A 25,928-nucleotide genomic window follows, 5' to 3' on the forward strand; every position below is an offset into this window, starting at 1 on the left:
GCAGCGCGCTCCGGGACCAGTGAGGAGGAGAGGGCGGGCCTGCGGAGGGCGCGCTCTGGGATGATTGGCTGGCGGCGCGGGGGCGGGGCCCAGGAGGGCGCGCTCAGGGTTCATTGGCTGGGAGCTCGGGGGCGGGGCTCCGGAGGGCGCGCGCGGTGAGGGGCAGTCATGGAGGCAACCGGCCCTGGCTTCCGGAAAGTGAGACGCGGGGACGGCGCGGGGGGCGCGCGGCGCAGGAGGCGGAGGGCGGTGGGGGCGCTGCGGCCCAGCCCCACGCGTGACCCACGTGCAGGCTCCGAGCCACCGCGCTCTGGGACGGGCCCGTTCCCAGAGCCGGGCGGCGGCTTCGCCCCGTTCGCCCGTCACCCTCCAGGGGTGGGGTCCCGCGGCCGCGCAGCCGGAGGTCGAGTGGTTTGGGGCAAGAGGGAGAGGGTCTGCCGAAACCAGGCAGAGGTGGGCGCCGTGACGGCGGAAATGCAGGGGGCCTCCGAGAGGGCTGGGCCCGCTGCCCCCCGCCTCGCCCCACAGCTGCGTTTCTGAGTGGCACCTGTTTGGGTTCCGTCGTGTGGGAGGCTCTAAAGTGCTTTCTTAGTAGCACACCTGGCGCGGGATGTAGCTTAGCCCTGTGGGGGGGGCATTTATCATCCTAGGAGGTGGGGCACTAGTCCCAGCCCCACTCGTAGGTGCAGGAGAGGACCCTTTGCTCTGTGCCCGGTGTCGCGCCCTGGGTGGAAGTGAGACCGCCGGCTCCCATGCCCTGAAGCTGTGACTAGTTTGAGTTTGTCCTTGTTGCTCTGCCCTGAGGTTGGAGGCACTGAGCCCCTTGGGAAGGCGTGCCAGGAGGGCCTTGGGCTTTTGTGACCTGGGAAGGGAAGGAGGAGGGAGGGTCTCAGCCCCTGCGAACACTTTGTCCCCAGTCCCCAGTCCCCAGTGGGGCCTTCAGCCTCGCAGAGGCATGGAGGACTTCTGTCTGGTTTATCTACTGCCTCAGCTCCCTCTTCTTTATCACTTGGGACCGTGTCTCTGCCCTGACTCAGAAAGGGAAAGTCACTGAGGCTGGGGTGACCGGACAGGGCGCTCGTGAGAATTCTCTCATCATAACACCTGCAGAGGGGAGCCCAGGGTTTGGCCTTCATCATGCCCACCTGGACATCTCTGCAGTCCTCACGCCAAGGGCTCTGGCCAGAGCTGAGGTTGTTGTCATTGCCCATGAACAGGGCTGTCCCCGACGAGAGTGACGGAGGAGCTGCGGTCCCTGCACACAGTGGGACGGAAGCTGAACACGTCCCCAGTCCCATCCGCCCCTCAAGTTCACTATATTTGTTTGTTGGGGGACCGCCACTCCCAGCTGATGCCGTTCCCCCTTAGTTGCCAGGACAGCCCCATGCAGCAAGCACCAGCAGGTGGCATCAGGCTCACGCAGTCAGTGCTGGGAGGGCCAGGCCACTGTGGCTCCCCCTGGATCTCCCGCTGGTGGGATTATCCTTCTGACCCTGGGCCCCAGCAGTGTCTGCCCCTCTCAGGGCTTTGCTGAGCTGCACTCACTGGGCGTGGCAGTGCGACACACACCCCCACCCCCCTCAGGCTGGAGGCCTGGCCAGTCCCCGGCTCACCTTCCCTGCAGGACACCCTGTTTTGCTTCTGAGCTTCTGGGTGTCCACTGCCGCTGTCCTCTCGCCTCACCGGGCGCTCTACTGGCTACTGGTTTGCAGCTTCGTCCGCTGGCCCCTGCCCTGGGCAGCCTTGTGTGGTCCATCTACTTCCACCACCCAAATCCTCATTGCCAGTCTTCTGGAAGGCCCTTTTCTCAGCTCCAGCCACCTACCTGGCTGCTCTGCCTGGGTGTCTGATGCATGTCCCACACTCAAACGTGTCCCAGGCTGAATCCTTAATTCCCAGAACCCATCTGTGCCCCCTGGCCCTCTCTCTGAGGAGTAGCCCCGTCCTCTGGAGGCTCAAGTTCCGCCCTGAGGAGTCTTGGCCTGGACCCCCTTCATGTCCTGTAGATACACCTGGGCTCTGTTCTTTCCCCCGACCGCCTACTGACCGAGCACCCCGGCCCCCACCCCCATCCATGCTCAGAGGCCTCCCTCCACCTCTCCGGGGGGTCCGTGAATGGAGCTGGCCTCCGCGCCCAGAGCACGGTCTGGCACACGCTGGGTGGCGGCGGCGGCACGGACAGACCAGAGGGGCCCAGCGCGGGAGCTGCTGCCTCCAGCCCCTGAAGGGGAGAGCACCCTGGCCCAGGGACGGGAGCAGGAGCACAAGACTGCCCTGAATTCCAGGAAAACAGGGGTCCCAGAGAGGGGTGGGCTGGCACCTGGCCACTTCCACCTGTCCAGCACGTGTGGAGGTTCTGGGGGGGGGTCTGTCGCACCCTGGGAGAGGCTGCAGGGCATAGAGGGCATTTCGGGCCAGAAACTACAATTACCCCCAAACCCCTACTCCCCCTGGCACTAAATGCCTAAGGGGTCTGCCACCGCGGGGGCGGGTGGTGAGCTGCTGTCGCCCGCTGGTCCCCAGGAGCTGACGAGCAAGCTGTTGCACCTGCACTTCAAGGATGACAAGACCAAAGGTGTGTGTGGGGGTGAGTGGGGCACGGGGGACGGCAGGCCCTGGCCGGGGGGCGGGAGGGGACACGGGCCGTCGGTGACCTGTTGCTGTCCACCTTGCAGTCAGTGGGGACGCGCTGCTGCTCATGGCGGAGTTGCTGAGGATCTTCGTTGTGGGTGAGCCGAGGGGCCGGGACTCAGCCAGCTCGCTCGGGTCCCTTCTGCCTTTTATTTTCCAGTGGAGAAACCAAGGCAGACATCGTCCGCATTTTCCCACGAGTGCCCTTTGCGCTGTGTCTCAGGAAAGCTCTGTGTTTCAGGGGCCACAGCCTCAGTCTTCTGAGCTGCTGGCTGGCAGGGGTGGGGGAGCAGCTAGGGCTGAGGCCCAGGGGGTGGGGGTTCAGGGCCCCTAGCCTTCCCACCTCACACTCCCCTCCTGTGTCATGGCAGAAGCGGCCGTCCGCAGTGTCCGGCAGGCCCAGGCAGAGGACCTGGTCCGTGTGGACGTGGACCAGCTGGAGAAGGTGCTGCCTCAGCTGGTAGGTGGGCGGCGAGGGGGGGTGGGGGTGGGGGTGGCGGCGGCCAGGTCGGGGTCCAGCTCCATCCTGCCCTCGCAGGAATGGCCTGGCTGAGGCAGGGGCGGGCTGGCCACGGGGCTGAGCGCTCCTCTCCCCACAGCTGCTGGACTTCTAGGGCACTCCACTGCCTCCGCGGCCACCTGTCCGAGTCACAGCTCAGCCCCAAGTCCCCGCGTCTCCTGTGGCCTCTAGGCTCCACACAGGGAAGAAGCTGCTGATCCCCAAGACTCTCCCCAGCCCCCAGACTGGGCCAGGTCCCAGCAGACACACCACGGTCCCTCACATCCTCCGGCCCTGCTGATGGCCCGGGCCCAGCCGCGGGACTACCGTGCAGGGAGCCAGCCCACGCAGGCGCTGGCGGCGGAGGCACTGGCAAGCAGGTGCCGAGAGAGACGCGTGCTGAACTGTGGTCCTGTCGCCCCGATACCGAAGCTGGCATGTCACCTCCTGGCCTTGTGACACTCCCCTCAGAAGATGGCTCCCTGAGCTATGAATCTGTTCTCACAAAGCAGCATCAGTAACCCAAGCCGCCTCTTCCGGACGCAGCTTCCGCGTTGCCATTAATCACCCAAAGTCGAGTTGCCTCAAAGCTGCCATCGCCCCCACCCCCCATCTTGGTAGGACGAAAGTAAAGCTGAGAAAGGACAGAATAACAAACAGCATGTGAAACCAGGCCCGTGCGCGTGTGGCCACTCGCCTGGAGATGGTGCTCCTGCCACTCGGCCGCCTGGTAGTGGGGTGCCCTGGCCTCGGCAGGTGGGGGATGCTCGGGCGAGAAGGACCCGAAGACCAGCCACCAGGCCCTGGCCTCACCCATGGCAATGCCAGGCCAAGTGGCCTGAGGGCCATGCCCGCTTTGGAGACTTGGTGGCTGTGTGGGACCTGCTAGAAGCCAGAAGCTGGGTCTGGGCAGCCTGCCTGCCCTCGGGTGCTTACGGCTCCTCAGAGCCCAGCTCCATTCACGCAGGGCCACCCCCAGCCTCCCCACCCTCCGCAGCACCCACTTCACATTAGTTCTGAAAGCTGCTGAACACAACAGTGCCCAGGACAGGAGACACCCAAAGGGCTCTGGGCCGAGTGGCTGTGGAATTAGGACAGCCCAGCACGTGGTCCACTAAGGAGGTATGTCCCGGTGGGACAGCAGCCGTCCCACAAGCTACCCCACCTGCCGTGAGGACCCAGAGGAGCCGCCTCGGCCCTCACCTAAGGATGCACAGGTTAGGGGCAAGCGTGCCACCCCTGATTTGGCCCCTTCCTGCACCCCTTCCCTGCCACTGCCCCCCACCTTCCTCTCTCCCGCCCATCAGGGCGTCTCTGGGCTTCAAAGCGCTGGGAGCATGTGGAAGTAATTAGACCTGAAGGGAGAGGCTGGCGACAAGTGCCAGAGCCTGTGCCCCACAGTCACTTTGAAGTGCCTCGTGGTGAGGGTGGCGGGAAACCCCAGGCCAGGCCCTGCCTAACTCCAGGTGGGGGTGCCTTCCTCTCCCATCCCTGTCAGGGGCTGGGGTGGCTGGGGTGTGCCACAGCCAGGCAGGCGACGCTTGGGGGCTCTTCACCCCGCACTGCGCAGAGGAGAGTAAGCAACGGTGCCAGGTAAAAGCCAGGAAGAGGCACCTGCACCCCTCATCAGAGGCCGCAGCAAGGGGACCCTGGGCCCACACACCGGCCCAGCCAGGCTGCAGAGCTGGCCAGTCCCAGCGTCAGGAGCAGTGAAGGCCCGCAGCCAAGACGTCGGGCTGGACAGCAAGCAGCAGCCAGGGCAGAAAGACCACAGGAGAGTCAGGAGCAGTTCGAGTCTTTATTCCCACTGCAGTGCGGACTGTCAGGGCCAGAGTGGGCCCCTCGGGCTGGTGGCTCTCACCTCTCACCTCTTGCCGGCTGCAATGCAAACAGGCCAGGATGACCCGGGGGCCCTGGGCTCCTGCCCAACAGCCTCTCCCGGCCTGACAGCCCCCCCACAGTACCTGGCAGCTTCAGCCACTTGGGCACCTTGCCCAGATCCCTCCTCATGGGCTGGGCCACTCCCGGGCTGGGCTCAAGAGGCCCCACTGGGCCCTCTTCCGTTGGCTCAGACTCAAGGGGCGCCAAGTCAGGGGCTGGCAGCAGGGTTGGGGTCGTGGCAGCTCTAGACATGCACCTGGGGACAGAAGGCAGAGATCTAGAGGGGGTAGTGCAGCAGTGGCCCCGTCCCCCCACGGATACTCACCTGGGGACGGGAGGCCAAGGTGTGAGGCGGGGCACTGCAGAAGAGGGCCCGTCCCTCATAGGTACTCACCTGGCCACCAGCGCATCAGCCGCAGATGGGGACACAGTGTGTTCCAGCAGCCTGGGCTCCAGGTAGAGGCCTGCGGGGGGCACAGGCCAAGGGGGATGTGGAGGGGCATGGCCTGGGCAGGTGGCTGTCCCAGCTTTGCGCCCACAGTAGTGTACCATGGGTATCAGCCATAGGCCTCCCTCCCAAACCCAGAGGAAGTCCCCTGTCCTGGGGATCTGGGGAGCGGGGCGCTGGCAGGCGGCAGTGTGCAGAGCGGGCCCCACCCACCTGTTGGCTGCTCAGCTCCGAAGTGCACGAGGGCTGCAGGGAAGAGGTTTGCCTGCGGGGAGGGCAGAGCAGGGCTCAGAGACCAGGTGGGCATGGTGGGCAGAGGCTGGCCGGAGGCCGCTGTGCTCACCAGGTCCCCCCCACGGCCACAGCCACTGCCCCACCCAGATGCCTGCTCCTCTTGTGGCCCCAACTCCCATATGTGCCAGGCCAGGGGTCTCAGGGGGCCCTCGAGGACCAGCCCCAAGCACTGAACAGGAAGCTCTGACAGCACACGCACTGCCATTTCAAACCGCCCCCCACCCCAGTCCCTAGGGAAGAGCCGACACTGAGGGCGGCAGTCAGGCCTGGGTGCCCCACCGCAGGCCAGCTCGCAGGTCAGAATGGCCAGAAAGGCCACCGGCCCTTACCCAGCTGGCCCTGCTGCCACTGCCACCCCCGCACTCCCCTCCCCCAACCATGTGGCCTGAGGAACAGCCCTGTGGTGTCTGCGGGGCGCCATGGTCCGGCCTCAGGCTGTGGGGAAGGCCTCAGACCCATGGGGGCAGTGAGGGGGCCATGGCTGGCTGGGTCCAGGCAGGGCGGGGGCGCTCTGGAAGCCAAGTTGCTTTGGGAGTCTGGTGTCTGCCACCTCTGAGTCCACCAGTCAAGACCCCCAAAAGCCCCACTCAGGTCCCTGCCTTGGCTTGGGTCTCACGCCTGAAAGCCCCTCCCACCAAGTGGGCACTCCCTCTGGGTGCCACACACTGCCCTGGGGGTCCAGAAACTGCACCTCACCCCAGCCCCCGTCTGTGTGTGGGGGGGTGGCAAAGGGTTTCTGCTCAGGGACTGCGCCCACCTGCTCAGGTATGGGGTTAGGACACTCATGCAGCCCTGACATGCCCCCGGAGCCTTCCAGGCAGGAGGCTGGTCTGTGGTGCAGGCAGATGGCCCCTGAGCCCCCAGCGTCATAACCTGACCCCCACTTCTGTACCCGAGGAGGATCATGGCTGCAAGCCCCTAAGCTAGCCGAGGGCGGCCACACACCACCCGCAGCTCTGCGTCCTCGGCCTCTGGTGGAAAAACCCCAGTTGCCAGCTGAGCACACCTCTGGGCTCCAGCCCCGGGCTCGGGCAGTCGAGGAGGGTATTAATAAGAGAAAGCTTCAGGGATGAAGGATGCTTCAGGAAGAAAGCTTCAGGATGCACCTGACCTAGGAATGCTGAGGCCACGGCTGAAACCCAGAGACACAGACAAGGGCTGTGAGCACTGAAACCTCCCTTGTCACACGCGGGATCGAAGCCTTGTGTGTGGGGGGTTGCTGCACAAGGGCTCTGGAGGCGCTGGAAGCAGGGGTGGTCAGGGAGCAGAAAGGGGGTGTGGAGAAGACAGTGCCCCGCCCTTCCCAGCGTGGCCCAACCGGCTCTGCAGACCCACTAGGCGCCGGGACCCGCACGGCACCGAGTGACGGCATGCTCCCATTTCACAGGGCCTCGCCCAAGCCCACTGGTGGCGCCTCCCGGGGGCTGCAGGGCTCGAAGCCCAGAGGCCCCCTCCCACCAGATGGGCATCATCAGGGCCCCTGGGAAAGCTCCTCTTGGACCTGGCCGCCTTGCCTCCCCTCAGCACCTGCCATATGCCGGCGCCTCTGAGATCTCAACCTAACAGTGGTCAGTGGACAACACGGCAGACCACCGTGACCACCAGCAGGGAGAGTCCCCCTCTGCTCGGGCGGGGGGTCCCCACAAGCTGTGGTGGTCTTCGGAATCCACTAGGGTGGCGGGCAGGGGCCTGAGACGGGGTGGGGGCCCAGGAAGCAGGTGTGATGTGGGGTGCTGGGCACCCTCGTGCCCACCCACCCTTGTCCTCACCCCCGGCCTCTCTCAGCCAATGCTGTCCCGGTCCAGCAGCTAAAAAGGGCAGCTGGGCTGCTGTCCCCCACACCCTCGCAGGCTGTCACTCTCTGGAGCACAGGGCAGGCCCCCGGGCGGCCTCCCGAGCAGCCAGCAGCCAGAGCGCGGCTCTGCCAGGGACATGAAAGCCGGCGGCTTCCGCGCCCGCGCACCCGCAGGAGGCAGGAAGCCTCCTTCCCAAACCCTGCCAGCTCTGTGATCGGGCGGCGGGGCCGCCACCCTGAGCGGAGGCCCCGCGGCTCCAAGCCGAGCTGACCGATGAAAGGAGACGGCTGCTGGTAGCCAGGGGCAGAGTGTCACCAGGAATGAGGCTGTGCAGACGGGACAGGCAGTACCCCAAGGACCCTGCCGGAGTGGGGTGTGGGTGCCGGTCCCCCTCCAACCCAAAGCATCTTGCAAACTCAATGTGCATCCACAGGCTCGCCTGCCAGGGCGGGCAGGGAGGGAGGAAAGAGGCCCAGCGCCTGTGGGGCTCCTGGGGGCTGGGGGGCTCGGGGGCTGCTCCCGTCCACTTGGACTTCTCTCCTTGGTGAGCATCCAGCTCTCTGCCTGGTCTTGCCCATCGCCCCCACAACGGTGGCAGGCCGACTCAGACCTCCACAGGGCCTGCGGGCCACTTAACGAGGGCTGGCCTCTGTTAGTAATTAAAATATCTGAGGAGACTTTGAAGAGGAAACCATTAGGCCAGGGGCTGAGAGGCCCCAGGCTGCTCTCCCAGGCGAAGGGACAGGACAGCCCTCCTGGCTCTGGAAGGCGGCCCAGCAGGGCAGCGGATCAACACTCCTGGCCCCACCCTTCCCCGGGAGCTGGGGGACTGGGGAGGGGGGGGTGCGGGCAGAAGCCGCCAGGGAGGGGAGGGCCCGGCATTCCCAGCAGAGGCCACTGGAGGTAGGCGGGGGCGGGGAAGCGGGGCAGGCAGCAAGGGCCACACTTGCCCCGCAGCTGGCACCCCATGAGCTGCCTGGGCAGCTGGCCACCTGCAGTGAGGCTTCTGACCCTTGACCCTTCAGCCTTGCCCACGGGCCCTTCTCAGCCAGACGAAAAGCAGGAGCTCAGCAGCCCCAGAGCCCATCCCCTCTAGGGCCACCTCACACGGGGCCACCCACGAGCATTCTGCTCCCTCCAGTCCCCAGACCCAAGACGCAAGGCCACGTTACCCTCTGACACGCGCCCTGTGGGGCAGCCCCAGCAGCACGCCCCCTCCCCCAGCCAGGCGCCAGTACCTGGAAGAGGGTCAGCGTGTGGTCCTCCAGGACGGTTTTGGGAGGAGTGATGACTGTGAAGAGAAGGCGTCCCTTGTCCCTCGTCCCCGTGCTCCTTGTCTGCCACACCCCACTCCCCATCTCTCCGTGCCCCACCTCACCCCTTGCCCACACTCCCGGGGAAGACAGGCCTGAAGGCACAGGGGTAGCCCAGGCCCTGCTGCCTCAGCTGGGGTACTCGGAAGAGCCCTCCGCCCACAGCCCCCGCCCACCTCTCCGCTGCTGCAGAACCTCTGGCGAGGTGGTCAACCTGAAGCAGAGCCTCCGGTGGACCTCAGCCTTCACCACCCAGATGCCCTCTGACGGGGGGCTGGTGTCCCCCAGCTCCCGGGCACTGGGGGCCAGGCCAGAAGCAGAGAGGATGCACGGGCATTGGGGCAGGGCGAGGGCCACCTCCCTCCCCGACCACCTTGGCCCCAGACTTCCCCAGACATGGCCGCAGGAGGCTACGTGTTTTCTGTGAGGAGGCTCAGGGTGGAGGTGGCAGGAGGCTGTACGTAAAGAACTTACACAGGTAGAACGGCAGCTCGGGGTTCCTCAAGTGGCTCCTCACGAAGTCCCGCAGGTCCCCCACTGGACGAGGAAGGGCAGGTGAGCAGAGGGCTCCGAGGGATGGCAGGGCCCCAACCAGGCAGGGCCCCAACCAGACCCGACCCGGGGCTGGCCCCAGTGGGACTGGGCAGGCTGGGCCAGCCTCCGCCTCAGGCCTCAGACACTGCTCCCACCCTCGGGGACGATCCAGCCCGGTCCAGTCCCTTCCACAGCACCTGAGATGGACCCCACTCAGAATCGGCGGTGTCTAGGTGGGCCATAGCCCCAGGTCAGAGACCCCACTAGTGGGTGTGGGCAGGCTCGACCCTCCCTCCCTCCGGTGGCCCTCATCCCGCCCGTGAAGGACCAGGCGGGTGAGGAGGACACCCAGTACCACAGACGCCGCCAGGCTGGCCTGGCAAGCCCCCAACGTGAGCCAGCCCTGCCCCTGTGCGCCACTGCGACGTGCCCGCTGCCGGCTCCCCAGGGACAACGGCGACCTGAGAACTGCTCTTCCCTGGAGCCCGGAGGCAAGTCCCACAGCCTGAAGGAGGCACCCCGCCCTCCTGCACGCCCAGGCGAGGCCACTTACCTGTCTCACGGGGGCGGAAGAAGCCCTGCAGGATGTGGCGGTCAGGGAAGAGGACCCTCAGCACCACCTGGGCAGGGAGACGCCAAGCTGTCAGCAGGACGGGGGGTTGGGGGTGTGGCGCTGGGCCCCCGACGCCCGGCCCACCATCCCAAGGGCAACACCAGGACTGGGGGAAGTGCTGGTCAACCATGGCCCTCGCTGTCCCCACCACGCTCCTGGCTGGAGCTATGGCTGCAGCTGCTATGCCAAGGACTGGGAGCTAGGACCCCACGTGCACTTAGAACATGCTGGACTCGGTTTCATCATAAAACGGGGTTGACTGGTTCGTTAACTGAGGCTCTGCAGGCCTTGGGTGAAGTGCAGGTGACACGGCCAGCAGGGTGCGGGCCGTGGGCGCCGAGCGAGGCCCCAGCAGAGCCACGCGGACTCCCGGCCTCTCCCGTACCTTAGGGTACCGCTCCAGTTTCTCCTTCATCTGAGCCTCCCTGAAGGCCTTGGTCACCAACGGGGCTTCTTCCAGGCGCTTTCTGCGGAAGGAGTCGGCGAAGGTCCCACATCTCCCACGCCGGAGTGGGGGCCTCACGTGAGCCGGGCAGGACTAGGCACCCCTGCCTGAGCCTCGCACCCTCCGAGGTGCGCGGGCAGCGCGGAGGGGCGCGGGGCCTGAGGCGGGCGCGGGCAGCGCAGAGGGGCGGAAGCGCACCCACCGTTCACTCTTGAGCTGGGCCAAGCGTCTTCTCACGTCGTCCACAGTGACCTCGAAGAATTCGTCGGGCAGCTCCGCAGGCCAGGCCTGGAGCAGCTCCTCCAGGTCAGGGTGGCACACCACGGGGTCCCGGTCCACCGGCTGCTGGGCAGAGGGCCTGGCTCATGCAGGCTCCCAGGAGGGGCCCAGGTGCCCAGCAAGGTGGGGCCGGGCCACCCAGGCCCTGCAGCTGGGGTGACCCAAGGCCACCCCAGGCCCCACCTGCCAGCCCGTGGCCAGGGCCAGGTCTCCAGGGTAGGGGGTGGGACAGTGGGCTGGAGACGCCACACCAGCCAAGCCTGTCCAGAACTGGAGCCGCTCCCTCCATGCCTGCCTGCTCAGCAAAGCCGCACTGGGACCTCCACACACCAGCAGGGCACATGGCCCTGGGATCTCAGCTCAGTCACTGCTGGGGGAACGTGGAGTATGGCGAGTGGCAGCTTGGCAGTGCCAGCCTCCTCAGTGGCTCCTCTGCTCACTTCCTGTCTCCCTGGGAGCCCCCCACAAAGAGGCCCAGCAAGCTGCCTGCTATCAGGGTCCTCAAAGCTTGGGGAGCAGTGCCCTGGTCGAGGCCACGTCAGGGGCTCCCTGGGAGGGGCAGGGGAAGTGGCAGCCCCCAAATTAAAGGTTTGGCAGAAACCTGCCAACCACTGGCCCCACAGCCAGGCTGTCCCCCCCCCAGGGGACACAGGAAGGGACAGCGTCGCTCCTAATTGGCAGCAAGGGCGATGGAAATTACAAGGCAGGGCCCGCTCTGCTTGTGGTGCACGGGGTGAGGGGACAGTAACTGCAGTGAGCGTGGGGGGCACCTCTATGGCACTGAGGCCACCGCTGCCAAGATGTCCACAGCAAGCCCTGTCCCCCTTTTCACAAAAGGGCCACCAGCCATCGGGGAGAGAGGCTGCCCGGGAAGCTGCCCTCTGCCCTCTGCCCTCTGCCCTCTGCCCTCTGCCCTCTGCCTGCCCACACCTCCCCACCCCCACCCCGGCATGGCAACCCTGCCTCCCGTCTCTCCCACCCAGGGACCAGGTGGGCCTTGCAGGCTCTGGGGACACGCTACGCTCCTCGGATCACCCCGTCCCTTGCCTCTCATATGGCCCACCTGGCTGCAGCCCCGCCAGCAACAGAGGTCAGGCCATTGCCCTGGGCACGGCCAGGCCCAAGCTGCCCAGCGTTTGGGGACCCACTCGCCCAATGCACCTGCCCAGGTTCCTCCAGGGCTGCGCTCCCCAGCCACTCCCGAGGCCTTGACTGCCTGCTCCCTGCAGCCACCAAGCGCACAGCTGTCTCGCCTCACAGCGCTCTGTTCCTCGGTGAAGGGAGCTAGACCCTCACCGGGACGGCCCTCTGACCTCGGAGTGCCGTGGCACAGTGGCCAGAGGGCTGGCTGAGGCCTGGGCAGCAGAGCTCGTAGGTGGCGGAGCGAGGCCCCTGGGGGCTGCCCCTTCAAAGCCACAACCGTCCTGCACCGCCGCGAGCGGTCTGTGCCAGAGCTTTTTATAACGAGATGCCAGGCGCCAGGCCGCCCTCCCGCCACGGCGCCTGCATTCCAGAAGGGCCTGGGCTCCTGGGGGAAGGCGGGGGCAGACGTGCTCGAGCTCGAGCTGGGACTCACGCGGCCACACGTGCCAGGCCCCTGGGGCTCGAGCACAAGGCCCGCAGGCTGACGAGCAGGCTCTGGGGCCACTGGTTCCAGCGCCCCCCTGGAGGACCCAGCCCCAGGCACACGAGTCACCCCGAGAATGTGGCAACTGGGTGACGTACAGCTCATGGCATCGAGCTGAGCCTGACCACCCAGACCGGTCTCTGACGTCGGGACACAGCGGTGAAGCCAGTCCCAGGGAGCATGTGGCCACTCCGGCCTTGCCATCCTCCCGGCACCTCCAGGGGACAGCTGAGTCCCAGAGCTGCCGCCACGTCCCGACCTCAGGCAGACCCTGTCCCACAAGAACACACAGACGGATGTGACATCAGTGGCTGGGCTGGCAGGAAATGTCACCATGCCACCAAATGACAGAAGAAGCCAGGAGACTTCACAACCTCACCTCAGCCTTCCCAGGAGAGACAGTGTCCACGGCAAACGGGGGGAGGGGTGCAGAAAGCCTCTTGGGCCTCAGGCTGCACGGGAAAGGGGGCCCGAGCCGGTGGCCTCCAGCCGAGCCCTAGCCCTGCTCACTGCACCACTCGGCCGCAGTCTGGCCTCATCTGCTGTCCCTTCTACTACTGTTCCCTGGTTAGAGGCAGGCATTACACACGGTCCCACTCCCCAGGATTCACGGAGGTGTTTCTGGATGAAGAGGTAGAGAGTGAGACGTCACTCGGAGAGAAGGACGCACGCAGTGGCAGCTGTGAGGAGAAGCCACACGCCGCAGCCTCCGCTGCAGGGAGTGTGGTCCCATGTGCGACCTGGTCGCAGTGGACCTGCCAGCTGCTGCCCGAGGACGCTGGCGGGGCTGCGGGCTCTGGGCCGAGAATGACAGTGTCCAGAACCTTCTCCGCGCTCCCGACAGCAGACCTTCACAGCTTCTAGGGAGCCACGTGGAGGATGGCACTTGACGTCCCTTCACTGGTGGGTGGCCTCACAGCTGTCTGTAACTGGATGGCACCGGTCAGGGCCCTGGGTGGCACACAGGAGGAACAGGAACGCCCTCCAAGGGTGGTGCCCACAGGAGGCCTGGGTGACAGGCCCAGGCTGGACAAATGCTGGAGCGACAAGCAGGCAATTTAGAGGCGAGGGGACTTGGTGATAAACTGCCAGCTGTGAAGGGCGACCAGTATACCGACAGCCACGGGGGATTCGACAGGGGGATGGTGCGCGCCCTGCCCACTGTGGCCCACCGCAGGCCCCGCGCGGCCGGCAGGCACAGCGGCTGAGCGAGGAGGGGACGAGGGGCCGGATGGTCTCTGGACAGTCGGTGGCCACACTCCAGCAGCCGCCACACAAGTGGCTGAAACCGCGTGGGCACACGGGGTCCCCTCGTGTCGGAAGCGGCCTTGCTGCCGGCTGAGATTTAATCTCCTTGACGGTGATTTTCCAGAACATGATGACACACGGAGAAAAAATGTAGAAACTATTTGGAGGTGACCTCAAGCCAGATTTTCCAGCTTCCTTGAGAGGGCTGTTGTCCTCCCCCTGCAGCCCCGACAGCTGTCTGGGAAGAGGGAGTGACGCCCCCCTGAGGCCTGGGGCGTGAGTGAGTCACTACGAGAGGCCTCGGGCCAAACCTCCCAGTCACTCCTGGAGCCAACGCCCCCGGAGGGACCCCGCCAGCGGCCGCGGGCAGTGAAAGGGGAGGGCCACGCCTGGCACGAGGCTGCACAGGGGACCGCCCTGGACACTGGAGGCCCGGACAGGAAGCTCACAGACACAATCCCCGCCCCGCCGGCACCCACCGTCCACTGCTGGGCCCACCCGCACTTCTGCGCAGGAGAGAAGAGCGTTTTTAGGGGGAAGCAGGGCAGCTCAGCGCGCACCGCGGCCGTGACGCCGGCACCTCGGAGCGGAGAGCTCCACATGCCCGGGCGGGGCCCGCTGTGTGCCGAGCAAAACCCCAAGCCCGGCATGAACAGGCGTCTCCTCACCTGCGGGCCTTGGGGAGCCCGGGGGGACACAGGGCCCAAGGCCAGCAAGCTGAAGGGGGCGACGTGCACACCAGGCAGACGGGTGCGAACCCTGCACGGCAGGCGGCACCTGGCCCTGGCTGGGCAGCTTGGGGGTTGCAGGCACAACGACGCACCCCATTCTCTACACGGCTCACAGGCCGGGCATCCGTCTCGCCCCATGCCCAGTTGTGGGGCAACAAGACAGATGGCCAGAGGGCACCTGCCCGTCACCAGGCTTCAAAACCTGCCACGTGGCCGGCGCCTTCCAAGCGGCCGCCCTGTCTGCCAGCCTCAGTGCACAGTCCAACGAAAGCCACGCCCGCCCAGGTCAGCGGGGGCCACGGCCAGGCCCGGGGCAGCGCTCTTGGAGGGACGTCGTGAGCAGGCACCCCAGGCCAACAGGAGGACATCCGGGCAGCGAGAGCAGCCCCCGTGGTCAGGGAGCGGGGACACCTAGAGACAAGGCTTACACCTGCCCTGAGTCAGGCGCCGAGGAAAGCACCCAACCACCCCCATCCCCCCACCCCCCGACCCCCCGTCTTGGGGGCAGACAGCCCGGCACAGGGGCAACCACTGTCAGCCGCCTGTCCTGCCTAGGGGACTGGGGCCTTTGATCGGCGACCCCTGTGCCAGCTGCGTGGGGCGTGCCTGCTGGATGGCAGCCTCCCGGGCGGCAGAGGGACTTCAAAGGACGCAGCACTAGTTCTTCCCGAGCCGGTGCTGACGGCCAGTTCCACCGCCGCCCAATAACGAATGTTCCGGCATCAAAGGCAGGAGCCGCCGGGTCTGCGAGCCACCCGCCTGGGCCGAGGGCTTGCCGCGCGGCCTCGCTGCCGGCTCCTCGGAAAGTCACACACAGGCTCCGCGCTAGCGGGACCTTGGAGACCCTTTTGATGGCTGAATGTACCTTTGAAGTTCCCTCAAAAGTTCTGTTTTGTTCCCTTCTCCCCTCCCCCAGCACTGAGAAGGGACACAAAGCAGACACCATGTGGCCGGCCGGCCCTCTGGGTGTGCGGCTGTTAGTGACAGGAGGCACGAGGCGGGTGGGGGACGCTCCGCCGCGACCAGCTGCTCGGGCTCCCAGATCAAAGGCAGCGCTGCTGGCGGCCAGGCGGACCCCTCCTGCCCAGGGCCAGGGTCAGTGCGTGGGGCTGCGCCGCGGCCGGCGCCCGGACAGCAAGCACAGCACACGGGCCGACAGCGGGGTCCCGAGAGCCCAGACCCCCGCTGCGCGCGGGCCCCACGCCTTTAGATGGGAATAAGAGGCAGCCAGGCCTGGCCCGCGTCTGGCCCCCAAACCCAGGGTTCCCCGGGAACGAGGGGGCCTGGCCCGGCCCAGCCCACCGCAGCCACATGGTCTGCTTTCAGCCACCAAGCCTGGCTCAGATGACAGAGGCGTGACACGGGATGTGCACCAGTTGTGAACGTGGCCCAAGCAGCAGCGCAGAAGCCAGCGGGGACCCCAGAGGGCTGGGCCACAACGGCCGCCACCTCCCCAGGATGGATGTTCGTGGAGTTCAGGACTGGCTCGGGCCCCCTGTCCCTCACCCTCCACTCGACAAAGGTGCAGCGAGGTCAGAAGCAGTTCCCGCCTCAGCCCACCCTCGGCAGGGCCCCAGATCCTCACACGGCCGAGCTCTGCCCACCCCCCAGCAGGCCCAGGTGCCCCTGACCCGCCACCTTCCTCAGGGGTGTGACCTGGAGGCGAGAGCCAGGAGGGTGCTCTGGATGAGACCGAAACTGCAGAGAGCCGGCAGAGGAGTGGGCGGGGTGGGCGTCTGGGGGGCGGGTGTAAGACTCAGGGACAAGTGAGTGACAGCACGAGTCGGGTGCTCAAGGATGGACAGGGAACAAGAAGGCAATGGCCATCTGCAGAGCTGGCCCAGCACGGCAGCAGGTGGACTCACACAGCAACTCGCACCCCGAAACGCGAGCCGCGGGGGGGCAGCGCGCTGAGGCATCTGACGCAGATGAGGGTCGGCCTGCATGCGGCCCCTCATTCCCATCCTGACGCTGCCCGCCCGCCTCCCTCCCGCCACGGCGCAGACGCCCGCGACGCAGATGCCCCGCGCGCAGACGCCCCACATACGCATGCAGACGGCCCCCCACGCAGACGCCACCCGCCAAGCAGACGCCTCGACGCGAGACACCTCCCCCCACAAGAGACACCCCACATACGCGACGCGAGACGCTTCATCACGCGATGCCACCGCCAGGAGTAGTGCCTCCCCCCAGCTCCCCACCTTCCCTAGCAGGGTTGGGGGTAGGGGGATGCCCTGCACACCCACTGGCTAGCATCATGGGACACTTGGCTCAGGAGTAAGTATGGCACCAGACAGTCAATGCCAAAGCCACCTTCATGTCGAAACCGCCAGCCCAGGCAGGCGGTGGACCAGGGCAATGGCTCTGGGGCACGCCTGGGACAGGAGTGTTCAAAGTCCCACAGTCACGCAGAGGGCCACCAGGAAGGCGGGCTCTCTTGGCTGTGACAGGGGTCAAGGGGGCACGTGAGTTTGTCCAAACCCCTCAAACCACATTTAAAATGGTGCCTCAGTGAAGGCGACTTAAGACGAGCAAAAGCAAAAACCTCATGTCCCAGGGCCCAGCGGCCCTGCTCCCACCAGGTGGACCGGCCCAGCGGTCAGGAACAAGGATCCCAGCACCCGGCTCGACCCTTACCGGCTCTGGCTCTGGTTCCGGCTGGGGCTCCTGGCCAGGCCTCGACTTCTTTGGCTCAGAGGGGCCTCCGGGGCTGGAGAAGGACTTTGGCAGTTTGGCTGAAGGTGACACCAGGCACCTCGCAGACCCAGAGGGGCCCCCCAGGCGCTGCCCGCCCCCAGAGAAAGGCACAAAGGGGGCAGGCCTGGGCTCCTTTGAGATCGGCTCTGCCCGGGCGTCTGCAGGCTCCGGGCCCAGGCCATCCACGCGGCCGGCCCCCGAGGGGCCCGCTCCATGCTGACGGCTCACATCGCCCTGGCTGAGCCCCGAGGAGCTCAGTGGGAGCAGAGGGCAGCCAGCGGCCGGCTCCGCCGGCAATGAGGGGGCCGGGCTCCCTGGGTTTTTGCTCCAGGAGGCCCCAGGCTCCTGCTGCACGGCTGAGTCACATCGCCTCGTGGCAAATCTGAGGGGGCCAGAAAGAGGGAACACCGTACACGGGTCTCAGCGCTGCGTTACCACCCGAATCCAGTCCCCTGCAGGTCCTCATGCCCCTCCCCGTCCTACCTTGCCTGAGGGGAGTGCGTGTCCGCCCCCGCAGAGGGCAGAGGCCTGCCTGACGTGCCAACTCTGTCCCTCCCCGCAGGCAGGCGAACCCCAGGCAGTGGCCTCGGCGCAAGGGGCGAGGGCCATGGGGCTCGTGTTCTCTTCCACGTTCCCATGCCCCCCGTTTTCTTTCCTTTGAGGCCCCATTTCTCTCACCACTCAAAGACCAGAGGCCCCACCTGATGATGGCGCTGCCCCCAGTGAGGCCCAGCGACTGCAGCGTCGTGCTCTGCAAGGCGGCTCTGCCGGTCACCTTAAAGGAGGGACAGGACAGGTGTGCCAGGACGTCCGCCGGCCCCGCGCTGACACAGGCCCCTCGCTGGCTGGGGGAGAGGACCACGGGCCCTGCCACCACCCCCAGCCTGGGCGCCCACGGCGCCAGCACCACGGGTCCCCCAGCCAGCACCGGCTCACTGGCCCAGGTCTGTCCCCTGGCCCCGCCCTGTCCAAGGCCTGGGCAGGCAGGGTGCGGGCCTGGGTCAACCACATCTGGCCGGCTGACCAGCCCTCTGAGGCTGGACTGACCACGATGGCCCCGACTGGGACCCAGGTGCCTGAGGCCCAGTGGCCCGTCTCCGCTGGGGGAGGACATGCCCCCCAGGTCCCTCCTGCACAACCCGGGAACCCCTGCACCTCACAACCGTGATGGGAGTGTCCCGGAGCCCCTTAGGGACAATGGCCACCCTGGGCCAGGAAAGGGCATTCGGTCAGAGTCAAAACAAAAAGGCCCTGTGAGCTGGGGCACCAAGTGCCAGGAGGGTCCCCGTCATGGGCGGGGGTGGGGACAGGCAGGGCCTCGGCCAGGCTGGGCCCGCACCATGCTGCACTCGGTTTTGAAAAAGATCAAAACACGGAGCAAAGCAAATATTTATTAAAGCGAACCGCTCTGGTGGCTCTGGGGCTCCGGGAGGGGCTGAGAAAACAAACAGGGCGCCGAGGGGGCGGGGCACGGCGGGGCGGCTTCTGCTGCTCCCGGGGAACACACCGGCTTTCAGAGCCGGGCGCCCACTCGCTGCTCAGGCGGGTCAGAGGGAGAGTTTGCCAGTGTGGAAAACGGGGCTGGGCCGCATGGTGACTTGGGAGCGGGCGGTGGGGCCGGGTGGTGGGGCCGTGCGCCTACCTCATCCCTCATGTACACGCACACCGGGCTGGCCTCGCACGGCTGCTCCAGGCACTCCCTGCAGGACAGGGAATAAACGTCACGGGCCGCCCAGCACGCCGTGCACCGGGGACCCCTCCAGAAGGAGGTGGCCGCCTGCCGGCCGCCTGAGACCTGAGCTATCAACACGTGGCCTGGAGGTGTCTCCCACTGGACTCCGAGCACAAGGAGGACACAGAGCAGCGGGATGAGCAGCACCAGCCACCTCCCGAACGAGCCTCAGGACACTGTCAACTGTACCAGGGTCCACGATGAGGAGAGTCCCAGGGGGCTGTGATCTGGGCTTTCCCCTGAGGCAACCCTCCAGGAAGATCGCTGACTCCTGCAGAGCCAGCAGCAGCTCAGGGCACAAAACCACTAAGTGGACCCTGAGGTCAAACACCCAGGTCCCCGAGGCCACCAGTACCTTGAGTGCCATCCCCTCCACGCAGACCCCGTGGGGCAACGCCGGGGCAAACGGGGCCGAGCGTTGGTTCTTGACCAGAGCCCCATGCTGGCACTGCAGCCTGCCTCCTGCACCCAGGGTGGGGGCCTGAGGGGCCATGTGACCTTGGGCCACACCCAGGGGAGGTCCCGGTGGCAACTCCTTGTAAAGCGTGCCCAGATGCCCACATAGTCGGGCAGCACAGGGCCACACAGAGGGCTCGTGAGGGCCACCGAGTCACAGTCACCAATAAACAAAAAAAGCAAAACTAAAGGCCATGAAAGGCTCAGGACACGGGTGCAACTCGGCCTCAAGCAGGGCACAGGGCCACGTGGGGCGCCCGGGCGGCAAACACCGTGGCACACCACAGACTTCTCGCCCTCGTCTGGGAAACGGCAAACGCGGCAGCAGCCCCCACCGCAACCCCTCAGCACTGTCACCCAGGTCACCCGGTGACCGAGCGCCAGACTGTCCTCCCCCTCATCCGGAGGCTGTGCTCTCCAGGAAGAGGGCAGCGGGCATCCGCCCACCCCACACCGGGCACCAACAGCCTCTCCCCGCGCAAGCTGGACCCAAGATGGGAGCGAGCAGTCCCCGGAAGCACTGCAGGACAGGCTTGGAGGGTGGCGGGCGTGCAGGCACGCGTGCACGTGTGCACACATGCATCCGCGCTACGCCCAGCACCGACTCCCACGCCCAGGCCTGCGCTGACCACCGAGGTCGCAGCTGCGCCCCGGCCGAGCCCTAGCTCTGTAGTGTCCACACGGCAAACACAGGCCTGGGACCTCCGAGGGGAGACTCGCTCCAGCATGACCTGACACACCACCGTAAACTAGGCCCCCAAATGAACGCCCATCCCAGACTGTTCGTCCCTGGAGCCCCTGGGTGAGTCGGAGGGACAGGGGCCCTGGGGTGACCTTGGGCCACGCGGCACTGCCCGACCAGACCTCATGGCTCAAAAGTCCACATGAATGTGATTGGGACGGACACGGGAGCTGACCAGGGACAGGAAGCAGCGGGCCCCCGAATGCACGCACACAGTGCGCACTCGGTGCCCGAGACGGAGGGCAGGTCCTGCGGAGGCCCTGGCGCGGGTTCTGCCCACCTCCTTGTCTGCTTTGAGCTTCTGCTTTTGTGCGTTGCCCAGGGCTGAGACCCACAACCCAGAGCCAGCTGTGGGGCCCCCGGAGGAGGTGTGGCCCTGCCCAACCCTGCCACGCCAGCCTCGTCACCTCCTGAGGTCTCCACAGGAAGTGGGGGAACCGACAGCCTCCACCAGGGTGAGGATGGCCACCCGACCTCAAGCACACAGGGGGCCAGTGACCTCAGACCTCGGGAAAGCACAAGACCCCGGAATGCCAGAGGGAGGACCTGTCGCAATCTTCCCCAGGGACCCGATGCCAGTGGGACCACAAATCACAAACAGGGACAGAGCCGCCTGCCTGCTGCCCTCCGAGGCCTCTGGACATCAAACGCCAGCGCGCTTTGATGTGTGGCTCCTCCAGAGGGATCAGATTCCCTGTAAACACGCGAGGGGAGGGGCGCGTGCAATCACTTCCAGACTCCGCGGCCCGCTAGCCGAGCTCCCGGCCCAGGACAGCGTGCTCAGGGGACAGACCCACGCACGCACGCACAGCCGGGCCCTCCCGCACCCGCACGAGAGCCCAGGCCCCTGCACCAGACCTTGCTGAAGCTCCGGATGTCCCCGAGAGGATGGAGCTGGGCCTCCTGAGGGCACGGTGTGCCCCCGCCACCCAGGCAGAGCCCCAAGGTGCCCGCCTGTTCACTCCTCTCCAGACACCACTTTCGCTCCCTCTAAGGCCAGCAAACCTGCTCCCCTAGTAGGGCCGGGGGCCAGTGGGCACAGCCCGTCAGGGCAGAGAGGGCCGCTGCTGTTGGCTTGACAGACGTTCCTCGCCCACCACAAAGCACGCTGTCCCCACAGGTGTAGGCTGTCCACCTAGCTAGGGATAAACCAGGTATCTGGAGCTCTTTCCGTTTGTCACCTGTTTGGGCCTGACCGAGTCACGGCTGGTGCAAACACAGATTGTGCCGACACACGCCTGGCACGACCACGCTCCCCCTGCCAGAACAACGAAACCAAGCCACACTGACGGTGCTGTGACCTCAGGCTCAGAGGGGCTCCTGCTGCACAGGGAAGCCCACCCTGGGTGAGGCCACAGCCCGGGGGAACCGGGTGACTTACGCCCATCAGCACCTGGCAGCCCGGCCACCAGGAGACGAAGAGATGAAGTTAAGGGAGCGAAGAGGTCAAGGCTGGACGGAGCCAGCCTCCTCCTCCAGGGCACACGAACAGGGACAGTTTCAAGAGGGAGAGGCCTCTGGCCTTCCCAAGGGAAGGAGGGCGAGGGCTGCCCCAGGGCTGAGTGGACACCTGGCGCCTACACATCTGGCCGCCAGCAAGGCCCCAGGCCAGGCACACAGATGACCCCGGCCTGGGCCCTGCCCTCAGAGGCAGCCCTCTCCACAGCTCGCCAAGCCCCAGGGGCCGCACGACCCCAGGAGGAACGTGCTGAGGGCCTGCCCTTGCCAGACACACTAGCATCCTCACTGTCACTGCTGGGGCGACGAACCTGTGGGCTCGGCTGTGAACTCGGGCTGGGAGCAGAGGGGCCCAGGGCCTCAGGGAAGAAGCTGGCCTGGGCGGCACACTTGGAACCCTTGTCCTGGTGGCCCTCCCTGCAGCAGATGCTCTAGAAGCAGAGAGGACAGGACAGGCCACCAGAGGTGCCTAGCAGCACGATGCCGGCCCCAAGGGAGGCCAGCCCCAGGTGTCGGTACCCAGACCTCAAAGACCCCCCGCCCCATCCACAGAGAGCGTAAAGTGCCTCGCTTCCCTGTGAGTCACACGTGCAAAGGGCAACATGCCAGATGCACTGGGTCAAGTTCATCAGACCCCTAAAATTAACGGCACCTGTTCTTACTTTGATGTGGCCACCAGAAAATTCTTAATTACCTCTGTGGCCCACACATGTGGCCCATGTGGCATGTCAAGCGGCCAGTTAGTAGCCCCAGATGCGGGGGCTCAGGGCCGGACCATAGCCACCCCAATCCCTGGGCAAAGGACCCTGCCTCCGAGCAACACGGCCCCGGGGTGTGCTCGCCTCCTGCAGCCGGCCAACTGCTCTGGGACATTCGCCTCTTCCCGAGAGCACCAAGCGAGGAAAGCCAGCTTCCCACGTGTCCCATCCTTTGGGGACCCGGAATCTCAGAGACACCGCTCCTGCCTGTGTGCCACTCTTAGATCTCACTCGGACCTGCCAGGGGCCACTCGTGTCTCCACGTCAGTGTCCCTGCGGTGGCAGGCAGCTGACCAGCTCCCGCTCAGCCCTAGCACAGCCCCACCAACCAATCGGGCACCTGGCTGTGACTCTGACACTGACACCGCCCCCTGTCCCTCAGGGGAACCGCTTCGCATATAGTGAATGCAGCCAAACGCAGGCTTCTGGGGAAAGACTGGGCTTGTGGAACTTAAGGATGCCCGACCAGCCAGCCCGGCAATTCTGCCCCTCAAACACATGTTCTCGGGGGAACGGGGGCGTGCAGACCTCCAGCTGTCTGTGGACTGGCAAACGGAACTGGTGGCTGGGGCGCCCACAGGAGGCAGCACCCACAAATGACCCGCACGCCGCAGGCTGATGCAGTGCGAGGGTCTCCAGGACGTCACGCTGCATTCGCGTGCAGGAAGGAATGGGGCGTGGCACCGCCGTGTGACTCGTGTGGCTACCATCCACCCCGGGGCTTTACACAGACAGCCTCGCCGGGCCACCTCCCGATGTCACCCAGTCTCTTCCAAGAGCCGTCTCCACGTCCCCCTGCTGTTTCTTAAACCACAGAAGTCAACTCGTCCTGCAGGGCACGTGTAAACCACAGATGTCCCCAGGGGCAGCCCCTCGACCAGCTCCCCACCTGGCCCCGCCCTCCCCGCCTCCACCCAAGGGACTAGGACGCTCCCCACACTTGCCTGGCTGTCTGCGCCTGCAGCTGACTCTCCTCCCTGGGCACTCCCCACCGCTGTCACTGCAGGGCATCTGGCCCTCTTTCCACGGAGGCCCCAGTTTCCCTCCGGCTCACGGGTGGCTGGCGCTCGGGCTCCCTGCCCTGTCGGCTGAGGCACTGCCTGTTCCTTCCGCGGAGCCTGGTCCCCTCCCCCTGCCTTGCCCCCGTTTTGTGGGCACAGCCTCACACCACCCACGGTCCCTTCCATTCTGCTGGCTGAGCCCTTTCAAAGTGGACAGAGCCCTCCATGTCACGATGAGAGACCGAAACAGAGAGTCTGACCCGTCTGGGAACAGAGTTCATCCTGTTAAGCACCAGGCAGAAGCGGATACACGTCGATTATCGTGAAAAAGGTTTTCTTTTTAAACATGACCCATTTTCACAATGAGAGTTTTATACCTAAAGCACATGTCACCTGATGGGCCCTGCACCCCATTTCCTCCCTTACTGCTCACCAAGCCTCTGGGGGCCTCTCGGGTCCCCCACAGAGCACAAGAGTGGGCTTGCTCACCCAGGAGAGCCGGTGCGGCTGATGAACGGCGGCCCCGCCCCCAGACCAGTCCCCTCACCAGGACCGAGCCCCCCAGGTGCGGCCTCCAGCAGCAGCAGAGCCACCACAGTGTCCCCACCGTGGCATCCCCATGCGGTGGCGGGCAGAGCCGGAACCGCTCCCCGACGCTCACCTGGTCTGTGCGAAATGACTGAGAAGCTCCCAGAGCGTCTGGCCACAGCAGAAGGTGTCTTGCAGCCTGGAGCCGTCGTCCAGCTGCAGGGCGATGCGGACCTGCGCAGCGAGGCACGGAGCGAAGGTGAGGAGGCGGCCGCGGTGCCGCCGGGGCCCACGCAGGTGTGGAGGAACCAACCGCTCCGGGTCCGTGCCGCCCGCGCACACTGTGCGTTCCAGCACCGCGAGCTGCCAGGTGTGGGCGCGGTGTGTCATGGAGCCACGAGGACTAACGCGCCACGTTTTCTGAACTTTTTCTAGCAATGAGCACATCGCTTTTAAAAGTCCATTTTTAGTACTTATGTCCCTAAACAGGAACACAGTCCATAACCCAAAATGGGGGAAACTCCTTTTGGGTCCCACCACTGAGTGACAACGCACTGGAGAGTGCGGAGCCCCGGAGGCGAGCATGTCCAGCACCCCCTGGGCCTGTGGCTGAACTGTCTGTCATGGCCACCCCGCTGTTTGGGCCAAGGGCTTCTTCTTCAAGTGCACATTTGCATTAAACCCCAAAACAAGAGAGAGGCTGCTCTGGGTAAAACGAGTCTCCTGACCCCCAGGAACCCCCGTGGAGAGTCAGCCCCTTCCCTGTGAAAGTCTGAGGGTCAGCGGTGCTAGGTCAGTCCTCAAGACCCGCCTCCTGGTGGGCTCTGCAGACCTGGCCTCGCCCTGGGCACCTACCGTGTTCCCGGGCCCCTCGCGGCTGCGGGATGCGGGCACCATCTCCAGCTTGGCGTTATTGGGCAGGTTGGCGAACCTCCACGGCAGAGTGAGGTCAAGCACGTTCCTCTGAAACCTGCAACGCGGACCAGAACCCAGGCTGCCCTGCAGTGCTGACTCAGCGGCCCAGCGCTGGAGCCGCCGGTGCCCCAGAGCCTGCGAGAACGGGGCCATGTCCACGGGCGTGCATGGGGGACCCTGTGGCAGCGGGCCCTCCAGAGGAGAGAGGTGAGCGGCACAGCTCCGTGGGAGGTGGAGGCAGGCCCAAGGGCAGGCGGGGGAAGAGACCACACAGAAGCAGAGGAGGGCATGTGCACCCGGACCGCGCTCACTCCCCGCCAACGACCAGCACCCACCCCCTGCCTCCTGCCTCCTAGGCAGAGCCACAGCCACAGAGAGCGAGGCACATGCTCTAGACGACCCCAGCCCCACGAAGAGCCAGGCCCTCATGCGGCCAGGGTCCGGAGACGACAGGCAGAGACTGCCGTGCCGGCTTACAAAGCCCCGTCCTCAAACCCAGCGCCGTCCACATTCTCTGCCCGTGTCCTGCACGCATTAGCCGCCACACAGGGACCTGGTGGCTCTGAGTGTCCCAGCCAGTCAGGAGGAGGCCAGCTTGGGCCCCCAGACAGCAGGGTGGGCCTGCAGCCTCCTCTGACCCCTGTGCACAGGGCTCCCGGGGCCAAGGGGTACAATTTCTCAGAAGGAACTGGGAGCGTGAAGAGATCTGATGGGCAGGGTGGGCAATACCCGCCGGCAGGAGAGGAGGGCAGGGCGACAGTCCCGGGGCCTCCGTGACCCTGCTGGTCTTAGTCACCGCAGCCCGCCCTCCCGGAGGGCCGGGCCAAGGCCACGCTCCACGTGCTTCACAAATAAGACACTCAGGTGAGAAGAGCCGACAGGTAGCCGACAGGTAGTCCAGGCCACCCGGAGGCAGCGCGGGGACCACGCGGACGGGTGGCATCCAGCACGGCTCCCACGTTGGCTGTGGACCGCAAGGAGCCAGACACCTGCCCCTGAGCGAGGAGGATGGGTGGGGTCTCACCCATGGGTAGGGAGGGTGGTGGCCAGGTGGCCCTGGAGCACCCCTGACCCGGGTCCCTCTCCTCCCGAGCCCCCAGCTCCCAGCACCCCTACGGAGCAAGAACCACAGCTGTTAAGCGACAGAGCACTTGGACGTGACAAGAGCTCCCGCCCGTGGCGTCTGTGGCCTTGACTGCAAGGGAGACAGACAGCGGACCAGCAGAGCGACTAAGAACTTGTAGCATAAAAGTCAGACTGCAGCTCTATTCTCAACAGAAGCTTAAAAAAAAAAAACACTAC

The 25,928-nt window shown here is 65.9% G+C and overlaps 2 protein-coding genes across 10 annotated transcripts in view; one reads left to right on the top strand and one right to left on the bottom strand.

Annotated features, from left to right (window-relative positions):
• The first annotated feature begins 102 nt into the window (after positions 1-102).
• On the top strand, positions 103-3,803 carry CENPX (centromere protein X). Of its 2 annotated transcripts, XM_039859835.1 has the most exons (5): positions 103-198; positions 2,524-2,575; positions 2,676-2,729; positions 3,003-3,091; positions 3,231-3,803. In XM_039859835.1, the coding sequence occupies exons 1-5, from the start codon at positions 169-171 to the stop codon at positions 3,243-3,245; spliced, it is 240 nt and encodes a 79-aa protein (XP_039715769.1). In that variant the 5' UTR covers positions 103-168; the 3' UTR covers positions 3,246-3,803. The 2 variants fall into 2 exon arrangements, with proteins under 2 accessions (XP_039715769.1, XP_039715768.1); XM_039859834.1 differs by lacking the exon at positions 103-198 and having other exon boundaries at positions 288-2,575.
• Positions 3,804-4,909: 1,106 nt separating this feature from the next.
• The window catches only part of ASPSCR1 (ASPSCR1 tether for SLC2A4, UBX domain containing), a 24,441-nt gene continuing 3,422 nt past the window's right edge, over positions 4,910-25,928 (bottom strand). For 5 of the 8 annotated variants that reach the window (XM_039859814.1, XM_039859815.1, XM_039859810.1 and 2 more), the window contains 14 exons: positions 24,567-24,681; positions 23,845-23,945; positions 18,679-18,736; positions 17,738-17,811; positions 16,977-17,418; positions 10,657-10,796; positions 10,395-10,506; positions 9,950-10,016; positions 9,337-9,399; positions 8,788-8,840; positions 5,673-5,724; positions 5,406-5,475; positions 5,095-5,288; positions 4,910-5,008 (listed from right to left, as the gene is read on the bottom strand). In XM_039859814.1, the coding sequence (XP_039715748.1) occupies positions 4,995-5,008; positions 5,095-5,288; positions 5,406-5,475; positions 5,673-5,724; positions 8,788-8,840; positions 9,337-9,399; positions 9,950-10,016; positions 10,395-10,506; positions 10,657-10,796; positions 16,977-17,418; positions 17,738-17,811; positions 18,679-18,736; positions 23,845-23,945; positions 24,567-24,608 (1,482 nt within the window). In that variant the 5' untranslated portion in view covers positions 24,609-24,681 and the 3' untranslated portion in view covers positions 4,910-4,994. The remainder of the gene's footprint in view (positions 5,009-5,094; positions 5,289-5,405; positions 5,476-5,672; positions 5,725-8,787; positions 8,841-9,336; positions 9,400-9,949; positions 10,017-10,394; positions 10,507-10,656; positions 10,797-16,976; positions 17,419-17,737; positions 17,812-18,678; positions 18,737-23,844; positions 23,946-24,566; positions 24,682-25,928) is intronic. The other 3 variants (XM_039859811.1, XM_039859809.1, XM_039859812.1) reach the window with 3 other exon arrangements.

This window comes from Pteropus medius, unplaced genomic scaffold, assembly GCF_902729225.1.
Source record: "Pteropus medius unplaced genomic scaffold, Ma_sr-lr_union100, whole genome shotgun sequence".
NCBI classification, from domain to species: Eukaryota; Metazoa; Chordata; class Mammalia; order Chiroptera; family Pteropodidae; genus Pteropus; species Pteropus medius.

Excerpts from the sequence above, each read along its gene's own strand:
- CENPX (XM_039859834.1), top strand. The coding sequence starts at position 2,461 with ATGCCTAAGGGGTCTGCCACCGCGGGGGCGGGTGGTGAGCTGCTGTCG. Across the intron at positions 2,576-2,675 it reads CAAGGATGACAAGACCAAAG|TCAGTGGGGACGCGCTGCTG; the intron begins GTGTGTGTGGGG and ends TCCACCTTGCAG. Across the intron at positions 2,730-3,002 it reads GCTGAGGATCTTCGTTGTGG|AAGCGGCCGTCCGCAGTGTC; the intron begins GTGAGCCGAGGG and ends GTGTCATGGCAG.